This window comes from Acipenser ruthenus, chromosome 5 (genome assembly GCF_902713425.1).
Source record: "Acipenser ruthenus chromosome 5, fAciRut3.2 maternal haplotype, whole genome shotgun sequence".
In the NCBI taxonomy this organism is placed as follows: Eukaryota; Metazoa; Chordata; class Actinopteri; order Acipenseriformes; family Acipenseridae; genus Acipenser; species Acipenser ruthenus.
Genome location: NC_081193.1, coordinates 17,686,786 through 17,698,847, shown reverse-complemented (window position 1 = coordinate 17,698,847; position 12,062 = coordinate 17,686,786). Strand labels below are relative to the sequence as shown.

The window sequence follows — 12,062 nt, the reverse complement described above, 5'->3', positions numbered from 1 at the left end:
CCTAATAGTTGGTACACAGTTCTATGATGCTCTGAATAAATTTATGTTACATATGGTTTCCAGTAAAAAGTTATTTTGGCCTCTGATTGTATTGGTGATGCAAGTCACTTGCTATTGCCTCAATAAAGTTCCATTACAGGTGACTTCAGTAGAAACTAACCCTTTCACTGCCACATTGTTTTTAGCCTCTGGGTAGAGCAATGTTAGTGTTTTTCACATTTCCATTTTACTTTGTATTTACAAACCACTCATTCTGATATGACATACCCTTGGATTTTGCTTTGTTTTTGTTCACAAAAACTCCGATTTCTAGTTAATTTCTGCTTTACAGCCCTCATGAGACCACATGCTAATCTTCAATGTAGCTGTTAAAAAATGGATAAGTATTTTTGAAGATGATATACACTAAGCAGAACTTTTACTATTTCCCAAAACAATTTTAATGTTTTGTCTATGATTGGATATATTTATTGGTGCATATTTGGCCGATTTGATATTGTTACCACAATCTGCCCTTTTGGAAGTTATGTCTTATTTTGTGCATTCTGCTTCGTTAAAAAATAGACATACTATGATGTGGGAGGGGATTTAGAAAAGTAAAAAAAAAAAAAAAAAAATAGAATAGACTATTACCATTCCTTCTGGTTCGGGATTGGGTAAGTGTCTTACACGTGTCTCATATTCGGATATTTAAATTTGCCCAAGCCTGAGGGCTAATAACGCTGGTGCGCAGTCTGCAGTCTTTCAGACACCTGTGTTAAGAAGACATAGCAAGGAGCGAAAAATAACATTTCAACAATGAAGGCTTTATTCGGTGGTGTCCTCTACTGCTTCTCCCTCTTGGTTCAAGTTCATGGAACTAATTTCAGGTTTTATGGCTATGAGCCGCAGAGGATTTCCCCGGCTATCCGGTACACCAGACCCGTCTTAAGACCTGAACTGCCGCTCGGTACCCAAGCAGCCCAGAATGCTATCAGTGCGACAGGTACAATTACTTCATTGTTACTCAGTGCTACGCTCAACGCATCTTTACACTTTAAATTCGTTTATATTAGTTTACAATTTAAATTATAATAATATTCTGTAGAATGATGTTGGTAATGTGTACAGTACTACACCAAATCGATAGTGTGTGTGTGTATATATATATATATATATATATATATATATATATATATATATATATATATATATATATACCGTTTTAGAAGTTTTGTAATATAGGGTATAAATTCGGGTTTTCTTTTTCTTTTAAATATAAGTATTGCCTGTTTCTAGAAAATTCTATTATGGTGCACAAATAACTTTATCAGCTAACTATGTATCTTTTGAATGTCTGTAGGAAACATATTAAAACCAAAAGAATATGAATCCGCTTTTCTTATTGTGGAAACATACGACATTCACTCTCTTAATTTAAACGTGCTAAAATAATATTTTTACATCCGTGGCTTAATGTAAGAATTGGATACCGGATACATATTTTATTAAAACGTATTTATAATAATTACAGAGTTTTCACTCTGTTATGGAAATGTTACCAAATAGACGGTTCTTAATATATTTCTGCTACTGTGAACATTAATCACAATAATTTGTTTTGTTATTTTATTTTGTTAGAAACGGTATGCTGTTTCTCCCCCTTAAATTATACCGAACAAAATATATAAGCTAAAGCAAATTGTTAAACCATGTTTTATCATTTGTTCACATAACAGAAATAATAATAATAATTTTGAAACAAATGATGAAGTGCTTTGTTATTAACCCATGGTTATAAAATGTATTGCTTTGAGTGGATATATTGCACCTGTCATTATTGGATTTATTTTCATTAAATTCAATAAATGAAGTGCAATGATCGATTTGCACTGGATGGGTCATTTTTTCATGCAATAGGCCTGTTCCATATTTGGAAATTGCATATTCAATAATGTATTTTTTGGCACTCAAGACCTTTTTTTGTTACTATTATTGCAACAACAAATAAACTATTAAGCAAGATAAAGGTAGGCTGGTTGTACATTTAACCGTTTAGGTGTTTGATTATTTAACAAATATAACTGTTTCACCAAAAAAACCAGGTGCTTAGGATAATCTGCAGAAAATAACTTTTATGAACAATATGGCTGTTATATGCTGAACTTGAATTTTTTGTGCTGCCAACTTACAGAACAAAAAGCAAGTGTATTCCAATGTACCCTACAACTTTTATTTTGTAAAACTGCAGTAATAATAAAAAAAATCTCATATAAAACTTGAAATATGCAGTAAAATGGAACAATTAGACAATCTCAGTGAAACTACAGATAATAAGATTAAATTTATAAGAATAGCAAGTACATCCAATAAAATAGTTTTGTCTTTGGTCAAATATAAGTAGCTTAAATGGAAGAAAGTTTGAACGTGGTATACATTGTTTGTAACATTTAGATTAGTTATGCAAATACAAAATCGCTGAAAGAGTGAAAAAGAAAGTTGTACAAGACATTATTGCATTTAAAATGGATCTCATCAATGCTTCTACTAATAAGGGACAGTGGACTCAAATGATCACCTTCACAAGGTCAGCCTATTAACCAATGCTCTACTGCTTCTTCCTCTTAGTGGCCCAAGTTCATGTCAATAATTATAGGTTTTATGGCCACCACTATCAGCTGCCCCAGAAGATTTCTCCACGAGTCTGGCACCCCAGACCTGTCATCCGACCAGAGCAGCCGGTCAGTACCCAAAGCAACAACAGCACCACCAGTACAGACACAGGTAGAACACTTAAGCAAAAGTCCTGTTTCTGTAGCAGTGCGTCTCTGTTGAGGAGCAGCACTTCTATTGTTGGTAGGAACGTATGCTCCCTGTGTTCTGTGGTTCTCTAATTATTTCAGATGTTCCCCATGTCTTTGATCTAACAGATGTTGAGGTCAGGTTTGTAAATACAGCCCTGAACTCTGTTCTAGGGTGCTAAAATACTACTGAAGGAATATTAGTCTTTTTTTTTTTTGCTTTTGCTTCCCATTGCACTTGCATTGCCAAGCTTAAAACCTTTGCTTTGTTCCATTCAGATGTTATTGGAAATAATAACTTGCTTTGTTTACAGGACACTGACTGATTTAAAGTTATTGGCTTTTAACTTAAACAGTAACTGTATGTTTTTCAACAGAAGCAAAATAGTACGGATTGATCTTTTTTTGATGGAGGCCTATCAAAAAAAAGTACTTAATACAGTACTGCCAGGATGTGAGTGGTGTAGTAAGGATGGAATATTCATAAAGAGGGTGTATTTACAATAATGATCCCGTTTTATTTCCAAAATAACTGTCCCCTCTACCAACAATGGTATTGGAGATCAAACTGTGGGCTTGTAGTCCCAAACAGCATTTTTCCCAAAACAATAATCACAGGTCTGCAAGTTCCCGTGCTCAGAGTGCTAGTACAGGTTGAAGTGATATGTCCGTGCAGGTGCATCCGGGTGGTAGTGCTGGCTACGTGACTTCAGCTCCCAAATTCACCTCCGTCTGCTTACACAAATCAATAACAAACACACACAGCGCTCCGGCTTGTCAGCGCATCAGTTAAGGGGCTGTATTTATGTACTGCTGAACTTCTCACTGTGACCAGTACGGCGCCACACTCTATCCAATTGTCGTGCGCAACACAGCTGAAAGCTCAAGCTTACTGAAACCGTGTGGGGGGAGTTGTTTACTTATATTTACGAGTCATGTAACACACACACACACACACACACACACACACACACATATATATATATATATATATATATATATATATATATATATATGAAAATGAACCACTCACAGATTAGAAATTCGTCTTGTGCTAAATACTCTGGGAACATCTCATCCATAATTAACATCTAATTTCTAATATATAAAGAAATTATATTTTATTTGTCCTGCTGGGGGAGGAGATAGCAATTTAGCAATCCGATTGTGACTTTAAAGTTAGGATTAAGTTAAAAGTTGTTTGGTAAGTACAATTGTGAATTTGATTACAGTTGTGTGGATGGGTGTTTCTGGAGCATTTTTCTCCGGGAGAATCAACAAAGTACCCCACACTCTACACCTTGATCTTTTAAATGCATTGCCTAGAGCAGACAGAACTTAACCCTGGTATCTCCTGGTCCCCAGCACCCCCCAACACTCCAGCCCCCACATGCTTGTATGGATTTCATGTGGATTTAAAAAACATCATTGAATTGTAATTGTAATGGCTGTCATGTATATGTTAAAGTACACAATCATTCTACTGAATACGGTATTTACTTTGTGCAATTTTTTTTCAGAAAAAAATTGTTGTTAATGTTTCAAAACTAAAAGCTACATTTTAAGGAATACAGTTGTTTTTTCTACTTACTAAATGAGTGAAATGGTTAGTAAATCTGGTCCATTCAGTTTTAATATTTTTTTTTCTTTTGTATCTGTATCTTTCCTCTGAATGTTGAAACAACCGTGCATGTATTTCTGTAGTGCCTCAATTTGTAGAAATGTCACATTTTGTAAAATAATGTGAAATAAAAAGACAAAATAAGATTGTGGCTACTACAAACCATTATAGACGGAGCTTGTTTACAAAAATGTACCTTTGGTAAGTTGAACAAATGGATTTCCTATGCATTAAAAAAATCTACCTGGACTGTAAATAGGAAGTTGAAAGTAGCAGCTTCCAATGCAGCATAATAAGCCTCCAAAGCTGCCTCATGACTGCTAATATTAATTTATTGTCTTTGCATCATTATCAGGGAGACAGTGCAAGAGCCGCCCCTTGGACCTGGTCTTAATAATCGACAGCTCCCGTAGTGTGCGTCCAGGGGAGTTCGAGAAAGTCAAGATCTTCATTTCAGACATGATCGATACCTTGGACATTGGCCAGTATGCCACAAGAGTGGCAGTCATAAACTATGCCAGCACGGTCAAAATTGAGTTCCACCTCAAGACCTACTTTAACAAAGTAGACATGAAGCAGGCTGTGTCCCGGATTGAGCCCCTTTCCACGGGCACCATGAGCGGCTTGGCCATTCGGACTGCCATGAACGAGGCTTACACAGAGAAGGCTGGAGCACGGCCGCCGTCCCAGAACATCTCCAAGGTGGCCGTCATTGTGACAGATGGGCGGCCGCAGGACAAAGTCCAGGAGGTGTCAGCCCAGGCGAGGGCCTCTGGAATAGAGATCTATGCCATTGGTGTGGACCGGGCCGATATGCAGTCCCTGAGGCTGATGGCCAGCACACCCCTGGATGAGCACGTTTTCTATGTGGAGACCTATGGTGTGATAGAGAAGTTTACCTCCAAATTTAGGAAGACGCTGTGCGGTAAGATGCTTGCTGAAAGATGATGCTGAAAACTATAGGTATCCAGTAGAGTTGACTGATACTAGTATTCTAGTATTCAAACAGCAATCTGTTAAAAGTAAAACCATAAAACTATGATTCGATTTGATCAACCTACACCACCAGGATGAGACTGAGCTGGATTTTGGGAGCATTTTCCAGTTTTGTGAAATTACACTGGATTCGATCAACTGTGTATGATAATACAGGAATTACTGGTTGATAAATAATCCAGGGGAATTCCTCAGGGGTGTAAAATCCTCTAATAAAAATAAGGGGTGGCGTATCACAGCTCAGTTTAAGTTGATCAAGTTAACCCCTAAATCAAGTAGACTTGATCAGGGAATATTATATTTTTTATGGATAACCTTGCTATTAATTTTTTCTTTTTAAATCTTACTAAATGCAGAGCTATTTTTCTAAAATTCATGTCTTCTAATTAGGGCTTCTGTTTTTCAGGTTTTATTAATTGTATTTTTCAGTGCTTATTTTTAGCTATTTTAGAGTTTCATGTAATTTTTTTTTCTGGGCTTTTGCTATACTGTATGAAATTAGTGTTTTCGATTACTTTTCAAAATGCGTGAGCGTTTTTTTTTCTGTCAATATGTATGGTAGTAACTTGACACTACTTGCACACTTAAGTTGTACCTTCTTTCCTTTGCTGTCTTCCACAACAAAATCCCTATGGTCACAGGCACATTCTTCTGGGGTTTTTGTGTGTAGGCATTGTTGTACATTTCGCCACAATTCTGTTTTAAATCCTCTGTATAACTGATGTATTGGGGATTTCATGAATATGCTACTTTTACAGTTGGTTAATTTAACAAATCTGCAAAGGCAATTCTCTAAACATGCTTGTTACAGGTAAGGATATCTGCTCCCTCGGAACCCATGGATGTGAACATATTTGCGTGAGCACCACAGATTCCTATTACTGCAAGTGTCAGGATGGGTATATCTTGAATGAAGACAAGAAAACATGCTCAAGTAAGACCCCTCACAGCTGACAGGGTTGCCGTGGCAAAGTGTGTGTGTGTGGGGGGGGGATGAAAAAGCACGATTTAAAAATTAGTTTATCTAGCCATATATAATAATCTATAGTGTGGTAATCCTGGGTGCGGTATCATTTAATTTTTTTGTGAGGAAAATTAATTGATTACATTTTATTTAGAGTGATATTAGTCATAACAACAGTATAGATATTTTCTACATAATTCCCCATTTACACTAATGCATTTGTCCTTGTGTGACTTTATAACCTGGCACACTATTGATTACCCATTGCTCCAACATGCTTTGGTTTGTTTGGTTCTGTACAAGATAATCTTAGAAAATGTTTCCAAAGTGATGAAGAGGTCAAGACAGTAGTCCAGTTTTTTCAACAGATGCCCAAAGAAACCCAGTCACACTATGGGATTAGGCAGAAATGTAAACATTATGCATCAATTGCAACCTTCCACTTTAACTGATTCTCTGTTTGTTGTATTCAGTGCCAATATAGTTCCCCAAAACGTTATCCTTTTAGTAGGGATGGGCGATAATGACTTTAAATGATAGGTTATCAACAATAATTATCACGATAATCATGGTTATCTTAAACAATGTTTGAACTCCCATTAATTGCTACCTTCTCTCTAGCAGGTTGTTCTAGTAGTCCAGCTATGGCACAGTATAGCCACGCTGCCACAGATGCAATGCCATAATGACATTCATACCATAGCAGCCAAGACTTGGTGTGGTATTCAAATATTATTTTGTTGAGGCGGGCATGGGTTTAGAAGTTAAATTGAGTTTAGAGAGCGTTTGTGTGGCAAGTAAAAAAATATTACTTTAGAAAGTGGACAAAATATATCCAACCTGTTCCAAGATCCTTAAATTTAAGAAACAAAACATGACTTTTCTGGAAACTGTAAATGTAACAACTTTAAATAAAATGTTACAACAATTACTGGGAAGTAGTTTTGGCAACAGTTGACAGAAAAACAGTTGTCTGAAATGTGCCTATTGTGTCATGGCTTTAAAAATTTTACCTGCAACTAATTTTCAAAAGACCTTAAAGTGAGGCCGTAAATCTGTTTCAGAATTTTTTTTTAAACACATGCGCAGACTTTTCACACTTATTATTTGAGGGTGGAGACCACACCAAATCATGGGATATAAGAATGTGAACCAAAACTCATCTTAAGATTGAAGAACTTGAAAAAGATTGTTAGTTTATTTTAGCATTAACTAGAATGTTAGGCCTGAGACATAATTAAAAAAAAAAAAAAAAAAATATGAACATAATTTAGACCTTTTATTTAACATCATTTAATCAAAGAAACTACAAAAGATATCCAAAAGTCTACCAGAAGCCATAATCATAGTACAGTATTTCATGTTAGATTTCTGTATTTTTTTCGGTTAAGTATATGGGAAAACTACAAAACGGTGTGTAATTCAATATGTTAACGTAACATTATTCAGCAGGTTTCATTCAACTTTATGGAGCAAAATTGGTTAATTATGTAGGGTCTTGCAACACTTTTGGCCATAGCTGTACATACAGTAGTAAAATAGCATGCCATTTAGAAATGTCATTTTATTTACTGTTTAAAAATTTACAGCCTTACCTTAAAAGGTAACTTTATCATCACAGTTTCATATTTTACCTGTTTAATAGCATGTTGTGTTCCACTGAGGGTTCTTCTGAAACAACTGGTAAATTTAAGTGAGGTGGTTTGAAAAATGCATTAGAGTAAGCCTGGTAATTCGTGATTTAAGCAGCAGAAACAGCAACAGGGAGTTATACAGCAAACCCATAATAGGATATTAAACAGAAAATAAATGAATTAATCAGAAAATGTAGATGGTACTGTACCCTTTTAAGAGCCAGAAGCAACGATAGTCCACTGAGATTCATTTATTAAGTGTTTAAAATTCACATCAGCCAGCAGTATGAATCGAAATATGCGTTTGACTAAAATCGATCAGACATTGAGACATAACATTTTTTTGAGTCAGCATACGTGGCGTGCAGTGGGAAATGAAGATACGTGTATGGTTATGTCTTCATTAAAGAATCTTTTATTTTATTAAAGTGCTTATTATGGACAAAGTTGCTCTGCATTTCTGCATATAAAGGTGGGAGTTTAGGGTATATCATGCCCAGCAACTGTATAGTGTAGAAATTAGTTTGTTTAGTTACAATGCTTGCATACAACATTTTCTGCAACTGTTTTTGTTTCTTCCCTTGAATTCCTGTGGGATGTGGGCAATATGTTTTATCAGCTAGACCAATGGAGCTTTGTGCTGGGATCTGCACATCCCCAGTGGTAGACCTAGTTTTTACCATTGATGGGTCCAAGAGTGTTTGTCCTGAGAATTTCAAACTTCTGAAGCAATTTGTAACCACAACATGGACTCCCTTCAGATCGGCCCACATGCAGCACAAGTGGGTCTGATTCAGTACTGATGCGCAGTCAAGACTGAGTTCACCCTTGGGCAGTATAAAACGAAGACAGCAGTAAAAAGGATGGAGCACATGGCCAAAGGGTCCATGACGGGGCTTGCCCTCGGACAGCTTGCTGAGAAGAGCTTTAGTGAAAGGAGCAAGACTGCCATGTACAAAAACACCAAAAATTGGGATTGTGTTTACAGATGGGCAATCACAAGATAATTCGAGAATATGCAAAGAAAGTCAAAGATCAAGGTAATAGGTTAAACTTTTTTTTTCCTGGTAGACTTCTACCATTTTTTATATGTAGACCTATTATAGAATATACTAATTCGGGGTTTTATCAATTGATAATTTCACAATTGTTACTTTGGCATGTACAAAAAAAGTATATATTTTTTAAAGGTATTGTTGTTTTCCATTTCTTTCTAGGCATACAGATGTATTCCGTTGGAGTCAGTAACGCTATAGAAAGTGAACTAAGAGAGATCACTTCTTTTACACTGCTGATTTCAACACTATTAATACCAGAGCTCAAGCACTAAAGAGGTTATGCAGCAGTAAGCAAGGAGACCAGCAGTTTTGTACCACGCCATGTTTTTGTTGTGCAACACCTCTTAACGTGTCAGACAATAAAGACGTGATGAAAACACTGACTGCTGTTGTTGTGTTCTTGCGTTTATTAACTATTGCGTGATGTTTAAAGCACAAGGTTGCTTCTGCATGAGGGTGAGCCAGTTGAATTATTTATTTCTGAATCATTTGTTAAAGTATTGCTTTAGGTTAATGGATGAGTTGTAGAGTCCAGAACAGACGGGGGTGGCATGGCACCGCTCTGCATTTTCACGGTGCAATGACTGACTTTTCTTACAAAATTGTAGAAAAAGTAAAATACTATATGAACATAATTTCAATATTTTATTTAACATCATGCAATCAAAGAAACTACAAAATTATATCGCAAAAGTCTACTGGAAACTACAATAGTAGTACAGTGTTTCATGTTACTACAAAGCGATATGTAATTCATTATGTTAACTTAACATTATTAATTCTAGGGTGTGATGCAAAACTTCTGGCCATAGCCGTAATGCCCCCATATAACCTACTAAATAAAAACACTGGTTTGTTTATCAAAGTTGTTTTTCTGTCATCTATATGCAGGTATATGAAATGAGTGATCAGTTTAGCAAAGAAACATACAATACGTTGCTGACAGCAAGTAGCGTACTACTAAAGTGTTAGAAAATATATCCTTTTACAGCCAGTTATTTTGTAAAAATAGCGGTGAACTACAAAAATATTTAAAAAGGCATCAAGTGATAACAGGATCAAATTGACTACAGGAAAGATGCGTATAAAATACTGACCTGCCTATCCTTGTACGAAATATGGGAGGGATCAAACACTTCATGGTGCTTGGACACCTCCATAGATAAGTTTCATTCATGATTTTTCCTGCCAAGCACGTATTGTCACCACTTGGATGATTGGTTAATCCACCGACGGTACCGCACAGCAGCCAGAATTGCTCTAGATTCGATTTGAGCGACACTGCTCAGCGTCACCATGGGACTAGCAGTATCGTCCTGCGCCGATCTGTCCAACACCATCTGAAAGCAATAACAGCGATGCAGGTGGCAAAATCCCTCGCGTGCCGTGCCTGTCTGTTCCGGCTTTAAAGCCTTGATTTACTTCTGGCATTATTCCATCATGATTTAATGTGCTATGCTAATGACAGTGTGCATGGACTCCAGTGGACTTACTGTACTGATCCATCTTTGCTTGGGTATCAGACTGTTTAAGGTGTGATCATGTCTTGTGTTAGCTTGCCAGAGCATTCATTGAATTTTCTGTTTTTTTTTAGAGGAAGTAAAGCCAGTGGTGGTTGTTGACCCATGCAAGTGCGAGTCTCTTGTGCAGTTCCAGAGGACGGTTCAGTCTGCCATACAGTCCCTGGCCAGCAGACATATCCTTTCAACAGATCTTTATTTATTTATTTTTAATACCATACTGTTCTTAAATATGAGTCATAAATACCATACTGTTCATAAATATATTTTATTGTCTGTAAGCAGACAATAGAACACTGAAAGGCCTTTTAGTTGGGCCATCTGGATTAAAGGGAATTTCAACCCACTTTTGCTGCGAATGGTTTGGTGGCTGTAATTCTTGATGTATTCTGTCTTCCAATGTGTAGTGACTGTTGGCCCAGGGTGGTAACCACTCCTTAGTATTTTTTCTGATCTTAGCTTTAGCTAATCTTTTACTCCAGCAGTCTTGTTTTGCATGTAGTGTTTAAATGCAGTGTGTATGTATGCCATTTAGTGTGTTTTTTTTTTCCATTTTCAATAATATTTTTCTTAACAGCCTTTCACTAGAAGAAATGACAAAAAAGGTGCAACAATACGAACACAGGCTGCGCCACTTCTAGAGCATAAAGAGCAAAGTGGTTTCCCTGGCGTCATCGGTAGTTCTGTTTCATTGAGCTCATTAGCTGCTGCTGTCTGCACACAAAGTTTAGTTGCCTCTTACGTTAGTGGTCAGCCTGTTGCAGTGATATAACAGATTTCATTAAACTGTCGCTAGCATCCTAATACATCCGTGCCATTTTATTTCTCAAGTAACAGTAAATATTACAATCGCAACATGCTGTCTGAAAGCTTAAAATGCATACCTCTGATTGCACTAAATATATGAAATCAAAACCAACACAAATAAGTCACATGGTGTTTAAACATAATGGAATAAAGCTTAATAAATGCTATTGCTATTGAACGTCAGACTCATATGACACTATGTAACATTCTTTGTACACATATATTGTACATACATCTGTTTAAAAAAACAGGGACCATCCACTGCCTGGGGATTACTCTTAGATGTGGCACAGGTAATGAATTTGTAATATTTTTTTTTTTGTATCACTAAGGTAAAAGTTCTTGTAAGCTTGTAAGCTGAGTAGTGTAGTTTTTATTTAAATGTAAAACGAGAGTGTTCGCAGATATGTGTCGTGTACATTTAAATCATATTTTGAATACCTGTAAAAAATATGTAACAATAAACATTTATTTGAAGTTTGTTTTCTGCTTCCTGTTTCAGTGAAATTTCAAGATTATCCACAATATTAACGCTCTCTTCACCCGCTATACTCCCTGTTATAAGACTGAAAGCTTACTTTAAATTTTAATAATCATTCAACATTTTTCAAAAGCTTACCACATAAACAGGTTGAAATTTACACTGAACACATGAGCATGTGAACACATACTAAAAAACATG

General features: G+C 36.2%; 1 protein-coding gene across 2 annotated transcripts; it reads left to right on the top strand.

The window, feature by feature from the left end:
* The first annotated feature begins 733 nt into the window (after positions 1-733).
* Positions 734-11,857, top strand: LOC117402778 (matrilin-3). Of its 2 annotated transcripts, XM_059023738.1 has the most exons (6): positions 734-985; positions 2,608-2,763; positions 4,757-5,326; positions 6,209-6,331; positions 10,648-10,749; positions 11,159-11,857. In XM_059023738.1, exons 1-6 carry the CDS (start codon positions 799-801, stop codon positions 11,212-11,214), a joined length of 1,194 nt encoding a protein of 397 aa, XP_058879721.1. In that variant the 5' UTR covers positions 734-798; the 3' UTR covers positions 11,215-11,857. The 2 variants fall into 2 exon arrangements, with proteins under 2 accessions (XP_058879721.1, XP_033860117.2); XM_034004226.3 differs by lacking the exon at positions 2,608-2,763.
* The last annotated feature ends 205 nt before the right edge of the window (positions 11,858-12,062 follow it).